Below are 16,461 nucleotides of genomic sequence, written 5' to 3'. Positions count from 1 at the left end.
CCCCCTTTAGCTCTGGGGTCTCCTTTAGCTCCAGGTCCCCCTTTAGCTCCTGGGTGCCCCTTTAGCCCCGAGGACCCCCCCTTAAGCTCCTGGCTCCCCCCTTTAGCCCCTGGGGTTCTCCTTTAGCGCCAGGTCCCCCCTTTAGCTTCTGGATCCCCCCTTTTAGCCCCTGGGTCCCCCTTTAGCTTCAGGTCCCCCTTTAGCTCCTGGGATCCTTCCTTTAGCTCCTGGGGTCCCCCCTTTAGATCCAGGTCCCTCTTTAGCTCCTGGGGTCCCCCTTTTAGATCCAGGTCCCTCTTTAGCTCCTGGGGTCCCCCCGTTAGATCCAGGTCCCCCTTTAGCTCCGGGTTCCCCTTTAGCCCTCGGGTTCCCCTTTTAGCTCATGGGGCTGCCCCTTTAGCTCCATGCCTGGGAAGCTGGGGCAGGGGGGGTCCTGTCAATGGGAATCCGCTTGTTGCGTCTTGGGGGGCCTCCTGTTTTCTGGGGTGAAATGAGGCGTTTTGGGACTCTGGAGGAGGTTTTGGGGCATTGGAGCCTTCCTGCTCCTCCCTGTCCCCCCCTGGGACCAGTGGGGACACTCAGTAAGGAGCAGCATTCCCTGGTGGTATCCCCTGGGATCATGGGGTGGGATCATCCCCCCGTGTCAGGGTGTCCATCCGGGATCCCCCCCCTCATTCCATCGGGATCCGGAGCTTTCCCAGCCCCACTTCCCCCCCCCCCCAAACGGCAGTTTGGGGCCGATCTCTTCTTGTTGCTCCTCCTTTTCCTTCCCCTTGGCCGGGGCCATATAAAAGCCGGTCGGGACCGCACCGGGCTGCAGCGCTGGGACGCAGGTGAGGGAATGCAGTGGGTTTGCTGGGATGGAACAGTGGGATAAGGTGGGATTCGGGGCTCTCCATCCATCCCATCCCCATCAGGGATTCTCTGGGCTAGATCTTCCCCATTGAGGGCAGGAGGGTGGTGCTGGGTGGTGCTGGGTGATGATGGTTAATGATGATTGGTGATGGGTGGTGCTGGGTGATGATAATGATGATTGGCGATGGGTGGTGATGGTCTCTTCTCATGCTCTGGATCGCTGGAGCATTCCCAAACCTGCCCTGGGGTTTCCTCCTCCTCCTCCCGCCTTCCCCCATCCCCACTTTGGTGCTTTGGGATCTAATCGCGATCTTTGTCCTTTGGGATCTGATCCCAGCTCATCCCCATGGGCCCCTCCCTGCTGCCGCAGAAGGCGCCGGAGCTGAAGCTCCTTTGGTGTTTCCTCATCCGAGCTCTTGCGCCATGAGGCCGTGGCTCCGGGGGGAAGTGGGGCGAGGAAGTGGGGCAATGCCGACTTCCTGGTGGCCATGGAGACCATAGGGGGACCATGGGCAGGGCCAAGGGGCCAGTGCCACACATTGAGGAGCATCTCGTGGCGCTGCTTTGGAGGAGCTTCCGCAAGGGGAGAGACCTGTTGTGGGGATGCCCCATCTCCAGGTTGGACGGGGCTTTGAACCAACCCATCATAGGAGGTTGCACTGGATCATCTTTGAAAGTCCTTTCAACCCAAAACCCAGTGTGGGGCTTTGAGCACCTTCGTCTGCTGAAGATGCTCCTGCCCATGGATGATCATTGAAGGTCCTTTCAACCCAAAACCCATTGTGGGACATGATATATGGGGCTTTGAGCACCTTGGTCTAGGTAAGATGCCCCTGCCCATGGTGCGGGGGGTGGATTAGATGATCATTGAAGGTCCTTTCAACCCAAAACCCATTGTGGGACATGATATATGGGGCTTTGAGCACCTTGGCCTAGGTAAGATGCCCCTGCCCATGGCGCGGGGGGTGGATTAGATGATCATTGAAGGTCCTTTCAACCCAAAACCCATTGTGGGACATGATATATGGGACTTTGAGCACCTTGGCCTAGGTAAGATGCCCCTGCCCATGGTGCGGGGGGTGGATTAGATGATCATTGAAGGTCCTTTCAACCCAAAACCCATTGTGGGACATGATATATGGGGCTTTGAGCACCTTGGTCTAGGTAAGATGCCCCTGCCCATGGTGCGGGGGGTGGATTAGATGATCATTGAAGGTCCTTTCAACCCAAAACCCATTGTGGGACATGATATATGGGGCTTTGAGCACCTTGGTCTAGGTAAGATGCCCCTGCCCATGGTGCGGGGGGTGGATTAGATGATCATTGAAGGTCCTTTCAACCCAAAACCCATTGTGGGACATGATATATGGGGCTTTGAGCACCTTGGCCTAGGTAAGATGCCCCTGCCCATGGTGCGGGGGGTGGATTAGATGATCATTGAAGGTCCTTTCAACCCAAAACCCATTGTGGGACATGATATATGGGGCTTTGAGCACCTTGGTCTAGTGAAGATGCCCCTGCCCATGGTGCGGGGAGTGGCTTAGATGGTCACTGAAGGTGATCATGAAGGTCCGTTCAACCCATAATGACCTAATGATGGGTGCTTTCTAGGCCGGGAGCTTGAGGATGGACTTCTCCATGGCCAACTACACCTACAACGACTCCATCTGGGATGACTACTCCATATACGACCTGGACGACTACACGGTCCCGCACAGCTACCGCGCCGTGCTGGCCCTTTACGCCCTCATCTTCCTCCTTGGCGTCCTGGGCAACGGGGCCGTCATTTGGGTGACGGCTTTTGAGCTTCGGCGCACGGTCAACGGCGTCTGGTTCCTCAACCTCTCGGTGGCCGACCTCTTGTGCTGCCTCGCGCTGCCCTTCCTGGCGCTGCCGCTGGCTTGGGACCACCACTGGCCTTTGGGGCGCTTTGCCTGCAAGCTCCTGCCTTCCCTCACCGTGCTCAACATGTTCGCCAGCGTCCTGCTCCTTACGGCCATCAGCGCCGACCGCTGCGCCCTGGTCACCCGCCCCGTGTGGTGCCACAACCACCGGCGCCCGGCGCTGGCGTGTGGGGCGTGCGCGGCTGCCTGGGGCTTGGCCGCCCTCCTCACCCTGCCCTCCTTCATCTTCCGCACCACGCGCCACGACGCCTTCGCCCTCAAGACCACGTGTGTCCTGGACTACTCGGCCGTCGGGTGCCACCAGCGCGTCACCGAGCTGGTCACCGCCAGCGTCCGCTTTGTCTTCGGCTTCGTGGTGCCCTTCGTGGTCATCACGGCTTGTTATGGCTTGCTGCTGGCGCGCGTCCACAGCAAGGGCTTCACCCGCTCGCAAAGGGCCACAAAGCTCATCTTGGTGGTCATCGTCAGCTTCTTCGTGTGCTGGCTGCCCTACCACGCCGTGGGCTTGATCCTGGCTTCCTCCCACCCGCGCAGCGCCTTGTTCAAGGGTGCTTTGGATGCGGATCCCATCGTGGCCGGCATCGCCTACATCAACAGTTGCATCAACCCCATCATCTACGTGGTGATGGGGCAGGACTTCAAGGCCAGGTTCTGGCAGTCGTGGCGGGCTGTGCTGCGGGGAGTGCTGAGCGACGAGCCCACCAGCACCACGGGTGACAGCAGGGCCAAGACCAAGTCCACTGCGGAGGACAACAGCGTCAGCACCATGGTGTGAGCCCAAAATGAGGTGGAACATCAGTTGTGTTGCTTGAGGCCATGCAGAGATGATGATGTCTCCTTTGCCCCCTTTCCTCACCAGCTGCCCCACGTTGTGTGTGCCGTGGGGACCTCCTCCCCCCCTTGGTGGCCTGCCAGCAGCATGAGGCCCTTGTCCTTGCACCCAACACCATGTTTTCCTGCTCCTCCAGCCTCGGAATGGCCCCTATGTCCAGCTCCAACCTGCTGTCAGCCCCATAGGAGCTGTTCTACGTTCCAGCCCTACATCTAAGATCCACCACCAATAAACCTTGAAGCTCCACCAAGCCTTGAGCAGGCCCCTGAGCCTTGGTTCTGCTTTTTGGTGGGTTATTGAGCAATGTTTCTGCTGCTTTGGTCACTCTGGAGCTTGTGGTGACGCAACCGGGGCTGCGGCGTTTCCGTCCCTGCTCCAGAAGGTCCTTGCCATGGGTGGTGGGATCAGCCCCAGGGGGTGGTTTCACCTCAGTGGAGATGGTTGGGGATGGAGGGGACAGTTGGACATCAATGGGGATGGTTGGGGATGGAGGGGACAGTTGGACACAACGGGGATGGTTGGGGATGGAGGGGACAGTTGGACATCAGTGGGGATGGTTGGGGATGGAGGGGACAGTTGGACACAATGGGGATGGTTGGGGATGGAGGGGACAGTTGGACACAATGGGGATGGTTGGGGATGGAGGGGACAGTTGGACATCAGTGGGGATGGTTGGGGATGGAGGGGACAGTTGGACACAATGGGGATGGTTGGGGATGGAGGGGACAGTTGGACGCAATGGGGGCAATTGGGGGCAACGGGGATGGTTGGGGCTGGGTGTGACAGGGATGGGGGGGCAGCAGGGACTGCAGGGGACATGGGGATCAGGGGACAGGGGAGAACACTGGGGACATGGGGACACATGGGGCGCATGGGGACAAGAGGATATGGGGACAAGGGAGACATGGAGTGACATAGACCCATTTGGGATATAGGGATGTGGGGGTACATGGAGACATGGGGAAACATTGGGAACATGGGGGGACATGGGGATATCGGGCACATTGGGACATAAGGACGTTGGGGACACGGGGGGACACGGGAGGACGTGGAGGCATGGGATATGGGGGGACAAAAGGACATGGGGGGACATGGGGGGACAAAAGGACATGGGGGGACATGGGGGGACAGGGGTACATGGGACATGGCGGGGCACAGGACATCAGGGACATGGAGTCATGGGACATGGGAGGACATGAGGACATTGGGGACACGGGGACAGGGGGGACACGGGGGGACACGGGGGGACACGGGGGAACACGGGGACGGGCAGCTCCGGGAAGCCCCGCCCCTCGCCCCGCCCCTCGCCCCGCCCCCTGGCGCCCTGGCGTTGCTTCCTGTCCGTGCGTTCCGGCCGCGGAGCAGGCCGGGCCCGGCGGGAGCGGCCTCGGGGCCGGCGGAGGGAGCGGAGCGGGTGAGGAACCGGGTCTGGGTATGGGGGGGCCCTGAGGGACCGGAGCGGGTGAGGGGCCGGGTCTGGCCGTGGGGGGGCCCTGAGGGGCCGGGTCTGGCCGTGGGGGGGCCCTGAGGGGCCGGGTCTGGCCGGGGGGGGGCCCTGAGGGGCCGGGTCTGGGTGTAGGGGGCCCTGAGGGGCCGGGTCTGGGTGTGGGGGGGCTCTGAGGGACCGGGTCTGGCCGTGGGGGGGCCCTGAGGGGCCGGGTCTGGGTGTGGGGGGGCTCTGAGGGACCGGGTCTGGGTGTGGGGGGGCCCTGAGTGGCCGGGTCTGGCCGTGGGGGGTCCTGAGGGACCGGATCTGAGTGTGGGGGGCTCTGAGAGGCCGGGTCTGGGTGTGGGGGGGCCCTGAGGGGCCGGGTCTGGGTGTGGGGGGGCTCTGAGGGACCGGGTCTGGCCGGGGGGGGGCCCTGAGAGGCCGGGTCTGGGTGTGGGGGGGCTCTGAGGGACCGGGTCTGGGTGTGGGGGGGCCCTGAGTGGCCGGGTCTGGCCGTGGGGGGGCTCTGAGGGGCCGGGTCTGGCCGTGGGGGGTCCTGAGGGCCCAGGTCTGGCCGTGGGGGGTCCTGAGGGGCCGGGTCTGGGTGCGGGGTGGCCCTGAGGGACCGGGTCTGGGTGCGGGGGGGCTCTGAGAGGCCGGGTCTGGGTATGGGGGGGCCCTGAGGGGCCGGGTCTGGGTGTAGGGGGCCCTGAGGGGCCGGCTCCGGGTGTGGGGGGACTCTGAGGGCCCGGGTCTGGCCGTGGGGAGGCCCTGAGGGACCGGGTCTGGGTGGGGGGGGGCCCTGAGGGGCCGGGTCTGGGCGTGGGGGGGCTCTGAGGGGACCCCCATTTCACCCCATCCATGCTCTTGGCACAGGTGACCGGCTCCGGCTCCAACCGCAGCGATGCCTCGGGAGAAGGAGAGCAGATCCCGGCGGCGGGAGCGGGATCCTTCCCCTTCCCAATGGGATTGGGACTGTCCCAGCACACAGCGCCGGCTGGAGGAGCTCTACTTCCGTGAGCAGGATCCCATCAGCTCCCAGGAGATTCCCAACTTCTGGGCTTTCTTCGAGCGGCTCCGGCGCTTCCAGAGCCAGAAACCGGGACGAGAACCAGCCCCAGCCCCCCCTGATGGGGCAGAGCCCCCCACATCCACCCCTCACCTCAACCTGCCCCCCCACTACGACCCCCGCTACCGCATCAACCTCTCGGTGCTGAGCCCCGACGTGGAGAACGCGCTGTGGGGATCCCGGTGCCGGGATGCTGGTGTCCCGCAGGAACGCCGCTGGGAATTCCGCTGCGCTCTGCTGCACTACCTGGACTTCACCCAGAAGCAAAGCTTCTCCAAACTGCTCAAACTCCAACGGGAACGGGCTGCTCTTCCCATAGCCCGATACCGGGACCGGCTCCTGCGCGCCGTGGCTCAGCACCAAGTGGTGGTGGTCGCTGGGGACACCGGTTGTGGGAAGTCCACTCAGGTGCCTCAGTTCTTGCTGGCGGCCGGTTACAGCCACGTGGCTTGTACCCAACCCCGGCGCATCGCCTGCATCTCGCTGGCCAAGAGGGTGGCCTTCGAGAGCCTGCACCAGTATGGGAGCCAGGTAAGCTCTGCCGTGGCACTGGGAGCCACTGGGCTCTTCCCCCGGTGGCCCTGGGTGGAGGAAGGGCTGTGGGTGCTGCTCCTCAGAGCTTGAGTTTTGGGTTAATCGTGTTCTCGACACGTGGCAACTATCAGTTTGACAGCCCCCAAATTGGTGGTTGAATGGGCTGAGGACGCAGGACCTGGTGGGTGTTGGTGATGGAGCAAGCCCAGAGGAGGCCGTGAGGATGAGCAGGGGCTGGAGCAGCTCTGCCACGGAGCCAGGCTGAGAGAGCTGGGCTGGGGCACCTGGAGAAGAGAAGGCTCCTCAAGGGGAGACCTTAGAGCAGCTCCAGGGCCTAAAGGGGCTCCAGGAAACCTGCAGCCCGTGGCAGGGGCTTGGAACTGGAGGAGCTTTAAGGGCCCTTCCAACCCAAACCAGGCTGGGATTCTGGGATAGACCGAGTTTTGGGCAGCCCTGAGGTGCTTGGGTGGTTGGATGAGGTGGTTATTGGGGTCCTCTCCAAGGAAAACAGTCTGGTTTGTCCCGGTTTGCTCTGAGGTTTTCTTGGAGTTGAGTTTTCTTCAATCTTATCCCAATTGTCTTGGAATTTCTTCAAGTTTATCTGAATTGTCTTCAAATTTCAATTTGATTCAAATGGTCTTCAAATTTCTTCGATTTTATCAAGATTTTTTCAAATTTCTTCCATTTTATCCATATTTCTTCAAACTTCTGTGATTTTATCAAAATTTGTTCAATTTTCCTCTATTTTATCTGAATTGTATTCAAATTGTTTCCAAATTTTATCCGAATTTTATCAAGATTTCTTCAATTTTATCCAAATTGACTTCCAATTTCAGTTTTATCCAAACTTTATCCAAATTGTCTTCAAATTTCTTCATTTTAATCTGAATTGTCTTCAAATTTCTTCAATTTTATCTGAATTGTCTTCAAATTTCTTCAATTTTATCCACATTTTATCCAAATTTTTTCAATTCTATGCAGATTTTATACAAATTTCTTTGCTTTTATCCAGATTTTATCAATATTTCTTCAATTTTTTCCACATTTTATCCAATTTTTCTTCAATTTTACCCAGATTTTATCCAATTTTTCTTCAATTTTATCCAGATTTTATACAAATTTCTTCAATTTTATCCACATTTTATCCAAATTTCTTCAATTCTATCCAGATTTTATACGAATTTCTTTGCTTTTATCCAGATTTTATCAAAATTTCTTCACTTTTATCCACATTTTATCCAATTTTTCTTCAATTTTACCCAGATTTTATCCAATTTTTCTTCAATTTTATCCAGATTTTTTACAAATTTCTTCAATTTTATCCACATTTTATCCAAATTTCTTCAATTCTATCCAGATTTTATACAAATTTCTTTGCTTTTATCCAGATTTTATCAAAATTTCTTCAATTTTGTCCAGATTTTATACAAATTTCTTTGATTTTATCCAAATTTTATCCAAATTTCATCAATTTTCTCCCAATTTCATCCCAATTTTCTTCAGTTTTACCCTCGTTTCATCCCAATTGTCTTCCAATGGCCCCCCGCCTTGTACCCGACTTGCCTTGGCTGGAGCCGCGTTCCCTCCCGCTGCAGGTGGGATACCAGATCCGGTTCGAGAGCACCCGCTCCGCCGCCACCCGCCTGCTCTTCCTGACCGAGGGGCTGCTGCTGCGGCAGGCGCAGCGGGACCCGGCGCTCCCGGGCTACCACGTCCTCATCGCCGACGAGGTCCACGAGCGGCACCTCCACGGTGACGTCCTCCTGGGGGTCCTGCGGCGGCTCCTTCCCGCCCGGCCCGACCTGAAGCTGGTGCTGATGTCGGCCACCATCAACATCCCCCTTTTCTCGAGGTACTTCGGGGATGCTCCGGTGCTGCAGGTGCCTGGAAGGACCTTCCCCATCTCGGTGAGGCTGGAGGGGGATCTCTGGGATGAATCCCGGCGTGGGGCAGGCGTGAATCGCTCTTCCCCTCTGCTCCTGCAGGTCATCTACCAACCCATTGCGAGGGAAGAAGCGGCTGCGGCGGGGAAGGCAGGGAAATGGGAGCGCCTGGATCCGATGCCGTACCTCAGGGTGATGCAGGCCATCGACCACAAGTACCCGCCCGAGGAACGAGGGGACCTGCTGGTGTTCCTGAGCGGGGTGGCTGAGATCGGCGCCGTGCTGGAGGCAGCACAGACTTATGCTACGTGTACCCAGCGCTGGATCGTGCTCCCGCTGCACAGCACCCTCTCCGTGGCAGAGCAGGACAAGGTGGGTGAAGGGGTGACCCTGGGATTGGCTGGAATTTGGCACTGTGGAGAATCAGGGAGCCACAGACTGGTTTGGGTTGGAAGGGACCTTAAAGCTGCCACGGGCAGGGGCACCTTCCATTAGAGCAGCTTGCTCCAAGCACCTGTGTCCAACCTGCCGGAGATGGGGCAGCCACAGCTTCTCCATTCAGTCCATTCCAGTGTCCCACCACCCTCACAGGGAAGAATTTCTGCCTAAGAGCTCATCTCAATGTCCCCTCTAAAGCCATTCCCCTTGTCCTGTCCCTCCATGCCTTGTCCAAAGCCCCTCTCCAGGTTTCCTGGAGCCCCTTTAGGCACTGGAGCTGCTCTAAGGTCTCCCCTTAAGGAGCGTTTTCTTCTCCAGGCTGCCCCAGCCCAGCTCTCTCAGCCTGTCTCCAGAGCAGAGCTGCTCCAGCCCTCGCAGCAGCTCCATGGCCCTTCTCTGGACTCCCAGAGCTCCCCCTGATTGTGGGGGCTCTTGGGGTGCCACCTCCCTCCTCTGTGGGCTGCTCTGCTCTCTGGAGCTGGCCGTGCCACCATCGTTTCTCCTTCTCCAGGTGTTTGATGTTCCCCCTCCCGGTGTCCGTAAGTGCATCCTCTCCACCAACATCGCCGAGACCTCGGTCACCATCGACGGGGTGCGCTTCGTCCTCGACTCAGGTAAAAGCCCCGCTGAGGTCTCTCTCTGCTGGGGGGTGAAACCAACTTCCTCCTGCCTCCCTGCAGCCCTGAGCTGCTCCTTGTCTCCTGCTCCCTGCAGGGAAGGTGAAGGAGATGAGCTACGACCCTCAGGGCAAGCTCCAGCGGCTGCAGGAGTTCTGGATCAGCCAGGCGAGCGCGGAGCAGCGCAAGGGCCGCGCCGGCAGGACCGGCCCCGGCATCTGCTACCGGCTCTACGCCGAATCCGACTACAATGCCTTTTCCCCCTACCCTGTGCCCGAGATCCAACGGGTAGCTCTGGATGCTCTGGTGCTGCAGGTAACGTTGGGGATCCCTCTGGTCCTGGGGGGCTTTCCTCAGTAGAGATTGGGGGGATCAGAGAGGGGAAACCCGGCCAGGCAAGTGTGGGATTGGGGATGTGGCTCAAGCGCCGGGGGGTGGGATGTCTCTTGGGGGGCTTTGTGAAGCTCCAGACGCTTCCCATCGTCACTGGGCTCATTCTATGTGTGCTTCTCTTCCAGTTGAAGAGCATGGGGCTGGGTGACCCCCGGACCTTCCCCTTCCTGGAGCCTCCTCCCTCCTCCAGCCTGGAGACAGCCATGAGGTACCTGAAGGAGCAGGGAGCCCTGGATGAGGCTGAACACTTGACGCCCATCGGGAACCTTCTGGCCCAGCTGCCCGTGGACGTGGTGGTGGGTGAGTAACACAGAGCACCCCTTTGAAGGTGTGAGGAGTGTGGAGTGGGGGGGGGTGTGTCTCCTCAACCCTCGCTGCCCACCCTGCCCTCACCCCCAGGCAAGATGCTGGTGCTGGGCACCCTGTTTGGCCTGGCCGAGCCCACGCTGACGGTGGCAGCGGTGCTGAGCGTCCCGTCCCCCTTCCTGCGCCCCACACACCCCAACCCCGACTGCGCCACGGCCCGGCGGCCCCTCGAGAGCCCCCACGGAGACCCCCTGACGCTGCTCAACATCTTCAACGAGTGGGTCCAGGTGGGATTCCTGCCTCGGGAGAGGGGTGACACGCGTTTGGGGTTGGAGGGGAAGCTCTGCTTTGGGGTGGCGTGTAGGGCTGGGTTTGGGGGTGCAGGAGGGATGCTGTGGCCCTGCCGGGGGCTGAGCGGGGGTTGTCCCGGTGCAGGTGAAGTTGGAGCGTGGTGGCAGCTCTCGGAAGTGGTGCCGGCGGCGGGGTTTGGAGGAGCATCGGCTCTATGAGGCTGCCAACCTGCGGCGCCAGTTCCAGGTAGGACCGGACCCTGCCAAGTGGTGGGATTTGCCTTTGGAATTCGCCCCTGCGCCCCCAACCTGCCCATCTTGTGGCTGTGGGGGCTCAACCACCCTGTCCCCCCACCCCAGGAGCTGCTTCGAGACCACCAACTGCTGGAGGAAGCCTCCAACCAGCCCAGCGACAGCTACAGCCGGCAGAGCCGGCACCGGGAGCGCCGGGAGCTGCACCGCCTCTGGCGTTCCCACAGGGAGACAGAGGGTCGGAAGCGCAAGGTGCTGCGGCTGCAGGATGGAGCAGACGCCTCCTCCAGCGACGAGGAGGAGAAGGATGGTGGCTCCCATGGGAAGGGCAAGCACAGCATCGATATCCAGGTGATCCCCGCACCCTTTCTGGGAGGCGGGATGCAGCCGGCCGGGCCCCTGACGCCCTTTCTCTGCCTGCAGGATGTCAAGTTCAAGCTCCGGCACAACGTGGCCGAGCTCCAGGCCGTGTCCAGCTCGGCCCTGTCCTCCTCCCAGCTCGCCCTGCTCAAGCTGGTGCTGTGCCGGGGCCTTTACCCTCAGCTGGCTCTGCCCGACCAGTTCAACAGTAGCCGCAAGGACTCGGAGCAGGTCCTACCCCCTGCCCTGTCCCCATCCCGGGGTCCTCAGCAGCCTCCTGCTCTCCCTCAACACGTGTTTTCCTCTTGCTGCAGATCTTCCACACCAAAACCAAGCAGGGTGTCGTGCCTCATCCCACCTCTGTCTTCGCCACCAGCCCGGAGCTGCTCCATAACAAGAAGAAAGGAGAGCGCGGTGGGGCCAAAGGTGAGAACAACCTCAATCCCAGAGGAATTGGCTCTGCTTCTCCTCGGCTTTGTTTCCCGTGGGATGAAGGCGCTGCTGGCTGTGGAGGTCGGCACATCCCAAGGGATGGGGAGAGCTTGGGATGCATCTGCCACCCCTCATGTCCCTGCAGACCCTGAGGAGGGGCTGAGCCGCCACCACCAGCTCCTCGCCTTCGTCTCGCTGCTGGAGACCAACAAGCCCTACCTGGTGAACTGCGTGCGGGTGCCAGCCCTACAGGTGAGCCCTTCACCCTCCTCTTTCTCCTCTCCAAGCCCTCTGGAAGCCTTCCTCACCCCACAGGGGCTGCGTTTGCTCCTCCAGGCTCTCCTGCTCCTCTCCCGCTCGCTGGACACCAGCGCGGACTGCGCCCGGCTGGTGGCCGATGGCTGGCTGGAGGTCACCATCCCAGACGGGGACTCTGCCGTGCGCCTGCTCTCCACGGCCCTGCAGCTCCGCTCTGCCTGGGAAAAACTCCTCCACCAGCTGCTGGAAAACCGGGAAGAGGATTTGGGCCGTCGGCCGAGCAACAGGGATATGTCCGTGCTGAGCCAGGGGCTGCTGGAGTTCCTGCAGATGGAGGTGATGTGAAGCACTGAATCAGAGAAGCCACCAGGTTGGAAAAGACCTTTAGATTCATCAAATCCAACCTTTAGCCCGGCATTGCCAAGGCCACCGCTAACCCATGGCACTGAGGGCCTTGTCTACGTGGTTTGTCACCAAGGATGGTGACTCCAGCACTGCCCTGGGCAGCCTGTTCCAATGCCTGAGCACCCTTTGGGGAAGGGAATTGTTCTCAGTATCCATCTAAACCTCCCCTGGGGCAGCTTGAGGCTGTTTTCTCTTGTCCTATCACTTGTTCCTTGGGAGAAGAGACCGACCCCACCTCACTACAACCTCCTTTTGGGTAGTCATAGAGAGTGATAAGGTCCCCCCTGAGCCTTCTCCACACTAAACCCTGCCATTCCCTCAGCCATTCCCCATGAGACTTGTGCTCCAGGCCCTCTGCCAGCTTTGATGCCCCTTGTGACCACAGTGCAGGTGGCTCTAACCCATACCCAGCACCTTGGAGGCTGGGCAGGGAGTTGGGGGGAGCTGGAGCTGATGTCCCCATGTCCCCTCATAGGTGCCGTACCGCCTGCGCCAGCTCACTGGCCTGGAGCAGCAGAACCTCTACATTGGTCCTCAGATGGTTGCTGCGGCTCCCCAGCTCCCGGGGCTCTTCCAGGGCATGGAGATGGCACCTGACGAGGTGAAAGGAGGCCACAGGGTGACTGATTTCCTCACCTACAACTGCCTGGCTGTGAGTTACCTCCCTCTGCCGCCCTGCTGCTCCTCCTGCCACCCTCCAGGCCTCTGAGCATCCCCTTTGTACCCCACAGATGGACACAGACCTCTACAGCGACTGCCTGCGGAGCTTCTGGACGTGTCCCCACTGCGACCTCCACATGCCCTTCACCCCCCTGGAGCGGATGTGCCATGAAAGCTCTTGTCGTCCCTTCGAGGGTGAGTTTCCCTCCCTAAAATAGGGACAGTTGGTGACAGCCAGCCTGGGTTTTCCTGCAGGGAGCCCTGCTGATGACTCTGCTCTATGGGTGACCAAGGAGAGGGGTGGCAGTGAGCCAGGTTTCAGGGGTGTGATGACCTGGGGGTCTTGCAGAGCTTTGGTTGCATAGAATCAGAGAACGGTTTGGGTTGGAAAGGACCTTAACATCATCCAGTTCCAACCCCCTGCCATGGGCACAGGGACACCTTCCTCTAGACCATGTTGCCCAAGGCTCTGTCCAACCTGGCCTTGAACACTGCCAGGGATGGAGCAGTCGCCACTTCTTTGGGCACCCTGTGCCAGCGCCTCAGCGCCCTCACAGGGAAGAACTTCTTCCTTAGATCCAACCTGAACTTCCCCTGTTCCAGTTTAAACCCATCACCCCTTGTCCTATCGCTCCAGTCCCTGATGAAGGTCCCATGTCCAGCCCCCTTCAGACACTGGAAGCTGCTCTGAGGTCTCCACGCAGCTTCTCTTCTCCAGGCCAACAGCCCCAATGTTCTCACCCTGTCTCCCTGCTCATCCTTGTGGCCTCCTCTGGACTTGCTCCAACAGCTCCATGTCCTTCCTGTGCTGAGGACACCAGAACTGCAGCCAGTGCTGCAAGTGGGGTCTCACCAGAGCAGAGTAGAGGGGCAGGGTCACCTCCTTGGACCTTCTGGTCACGTTCCTTTCGACACAGCCCAGCACACGGTGGGGTTTCTGGGCTCAAGCGCACACTGAAGCGCCAACACCCCAAGTCCTTCTCCTCACGATTGCTCTGATCTGCTTCTCATCCCTGTTTTTCTCCACAGCCCCCCCAGAAGAAGCAGCCGAAAGCTCATCCAAGACCTCAGCCCTCCACAGGTCCTACCACTGTGACATCTGCCAGCAGGACTTCACCTTCACCCCCACCGAGATCCTGCGGCACAAGAAGCAGCACCGGTGACCAGGATGGGGGCACTGGCATGTGCCAGGGTCCCCCCTATCCCCAAGGAGAAGCAGGAGACCCCCAGAACAGCAGGAACACCCCCCAGCACTGCCAACCCCATTGCTGTTGGGTGAGTCTGGCTGGATTTGGTGCTTTAGGGGTGTTCTTGGTGGCTCCTGTGGCTCAGCACCGATGCTCTCGGGTGTCCTCAGCGCGGGGCAACCCAATTTCACTGCCTTGTTTTAAAACCCCCTTGTAAATAAACAGAGGTCTGGAGGTTGGGGTTCCCCTTTGGTGTCTACACCCCCAGGCACCCCTGGGTCAGGGGTGCAGGACACGGCGGGTGTTTGTGGGGTCGTGGGGCTGTTTTCTGCCTGTGATGCTGCCTGGTGCAGCACAGCCAGCGTGTGGCACTCCAGTACCAGAATCATCCCTGCCTCAGCGCCTTTCCTTCCTGTATCCCTTGGGAAAAGCATCAGAGGGGCCTATGCCAGGACTTTACCACCACCAAGACTCAAAACCTCTCCCCAAACCCCCCCCAATATTAATAACAAGTGACCTGAGCATCCCTTGGGAGGATGCTCGCTCTAAACACAGCGAGAAGATGCCACCTTAACGTCAGAAAGCGACGTTGCCTCTGGCGTTGTGGCTGGCTCCCGTGGTTTGGGGGCTGGAAATGCCTGGAGAAAGGCAAATCCACCCCCCCGTGCCCTCTGGAAGCAAATCCCACGAGGACAGGGAGTGCTCAGCTGTGTAAAGCCGTTTAAAATGCAGTGATTATTGTGCTGTGTTGGGCTCAAGCAGGGTCAGTAGCGGGGTCCTGTCTAACTAAAGTGTTGAGCCCATGGTGGTGGCTGTAAAAGAGGGGAAAAGACAGAAGTGGAAGGATGCTGAGTGCTTCCTGTCCCCTTTTCTCCTTTCTAAAGGATTTTCTTCCCTTTTTCCCCCCCCCCCCCCTTTTCCCTCCCAGTGACTCCAGTGTGGCCTCCCCTTCGTGCTGGGCTGTATCTGTAATGAATTCCTGCTGGGTGCAGGGAATTCCCGGCGCAGCGCTCGCAGGAATTCATCGAGGTGATTTCCTGAGCACATTCCTTGGCTTGGGCTGTTCATTCGGGCCTTTCGCTGCCTGTCCCTTAGCTCAGCACCATCGCAGCCCACTTTGGGGGTGCGGGGAGAGCTGTGTCCCTCCGTTGAGTGGTGTTTTTAGGGGGGATGATGCTCCGAGCGAGTCTCTGTTGCTATGGCAGCGAGGCGGGATGGAGATGCTCCTGCCATGGCAACAGCCATCAGCTGCCTGTGGCTTCACTGTTTTGAGCTGCAGGAGCCCCAATTCTTTACCCTCGCCCTTAGGTTGAGTGGTGGAGGGTGGATTATCAGAGGGTCATAGACTCTTAGAATGGTTTGGGTTGGAAGGGACCTTAAAGCTCCTCCAGCTCCAACCCCTGCCACGGGCAGGGACACCTTCCACTAGAGCAGGTTGCTCCAAGCCCCTGTGTCCAACCTGGCCTTGAACACTGCCAGGGATGGGGCAGCCACAGCTTCTCCCCATTCCAGCGTCCCACCACCCTCACAGAGAAGAGCTTCTTCCTTATCTCCAACCTGAACTTCCCCTGTTTCAGTTTGAACCCATCACCTCTTGTCCTATCACTCCAGTCCCTGATGAAGGTCCCTCTCCAGCATCCTTGTAGCCCCCTTCAGACACTGGAGGCTGCTCTGAGGTCTCCACGCAGCTTCTCTTCTCCAGGCTGAACAAGCCCCAGTGTTCTCAGCCTGGCTCCCTATGGAAGGTGTGAAGCAGCTCTGCTCAGGCTTTGTTCAGTGGGAAGAGACCCTTTGCTCAGGATTCAGGTTTGAGATTTGCAGGAAGCACGGAAGGTCAGGGAAGGTCCCAACCTCAAACCCATCTTCTCCATAGTGTCAATACCATTGCATTGGCTTCATGGATGAGTTGGAAAGCACCAGCCTTCCTGGAGGGAAGCAAGGGAGGTGCAGGGCAGAGCCTGGTTTCATCCCTCTGTGCCTGCAGGGGAGATGGGAGGAAAAGAAGGTGGATTGGGCTTGGATCTGGTGCTAAAAGAGGAGCAAACCCCTCCTCCCTCCCCATCCTCAGAGGCCATCTGGAAATCTGCTTGAAATGAAAGATCAATAAAGAATTTACCTCATTTTTCCCCTCTCCTCCCTTTGTCTCTACTCGATTTGATTCAATTTGATTGAATTCTCTTCCTTGAGCTGAGCACAGATTAAAAAAGGTGAAAAGAAGGAAAAAGGGAAAAACATCCCCTGCTTTTCCCCAGGGAAAGCATTCCCCTGCTTTTCCCCTGTTTTCAGGCTCTTCTTCCCTACTTTGGGAGCATCTTTGCTATCTATGTATCTCTCTCTCTATATATATATATATGTAT

The 16,461-nt window shown here is 58.9% G+C and overlaps 2 protein-coding genes across 7 annotated transcripts; both read left to right on the top strand.

The window, feature by feature from the left end:
• Nucleotides 1–23: 23 nt before the first annotated feature.
• On the top strand, nucleotides 24–3,846 carry C5AR1 (complement C5a receptor 1). 4 transcript variants are annotated; one of them, XM_030475035.1, is made up of 2 exons: nucleotides 24–833; nucleotides 2,467–3,846. In XM_030475035.1, exon 2 carries the CDS (start codon nucleotides 2,482–2,484, stop codon nucleotides 3,532–3,534), a length of 1,053 nt encoding a protein of 350 aa, XP_030330895.1. In that variant the 5' UTR covers nucleotides 24–833; nucleotides 2,467–2,481; the 3' UTR covers nucleotides 3,535–3,846. The 4 variants fall into 4 exon arrangements, with proteins under 4 accessions (XP_030330895.1, XP_030330894.1, XP_030330893.1 ...); XM_030475034.1 differs by lacking the exon at nucleotides 24–833 and adding an exon at nucleotides 851–1,677; XM_030475033.1 differs by lacking the exon at nucleotides 24–833 and adding an exon at nucleotides 851–2,133.
• Nucleotides 3,794–16,237, top strand: DHX34 (DExH-box helicase 34). Of its 3 annotated transcripts, XR_003989842.1 has the most exons (18): nucleotides 4,921–5,005; nucleotides 5,897–6,620; nucleotides 8,219–8,530; nucleotides 8,609–8,878; nucleotides 9,456–9,558; nucleotides 9,659–9,876; nucleotides 10,080–10,254; nucleotides 10,354–10,547; nucleotides 10,696–10,797; nucleotides 10,911–11,153; nucleotides 11,226–11,393; nucleotides 11,477–11,588; nucleotides 11,740–11,846; nucleotides 11,931–12,188; nucleotides 12,733–12,909; nucleotides 12,989–13,112; nucleotides 13,947–14,192; nucleotides 15,033–16,237. XR_003989842.1 is itself a non-coding variant. In XM_030475027.1 (17 exons), exons 2-17 carry the CDS (start codon nucleotides 5,925–5,927, stop codon nucleotides 14,078–14,080), a joined length of 3,393 nt encoding a protein of 1,130 aa, XP_030330887.1. In that variant the 5' UTR covers nucleotides 3,794–3,879; nucleotides 5,897–5,924; the 3' UTR covers nucleotides 14,081–16,224. The 3 variants fall into 3 exon arrangements, 2 of the variants coding, with proteins under 2 accessions (XP_030330887.1, XP_030330885.1); XM_030475027.1 differs by lacking the exon at nucleotides 4,921–5,005 and adding an exon at nucleotides 3,794–3,879 and having other exon boundaries at nucleotides 13,947–16,224; XM_030475025.1 differs by having other exon boundaries at nucleotides 13,947–16,224.
• The last annotated feature ends 224 nt before the right edge of the window (nucleotides 16,238–16,461 follow it).

Source organism: Strigops habroptila, unplaced genomic scaffold, assembly GCF_004027225.2.
Source record: "Strigops habroptila isolate Jane unplaced genomic scaffold, bStrHab1.2.pri NW_022045628.1_ctg1, whole genome shotgun sequence".
In the NCBI taxonomy this organism is placed as follows: Eukaryota; Metazoa; Chordata; class Aves; order Psittaciformes; family Psittacidae; genus Strigops; species Strigops habroptila.
The sequence above is the reverse complement of the archived record's forward strand: the minus strand, read 5'-3'. Positions and strand labels throughout refer to the sequence as shown.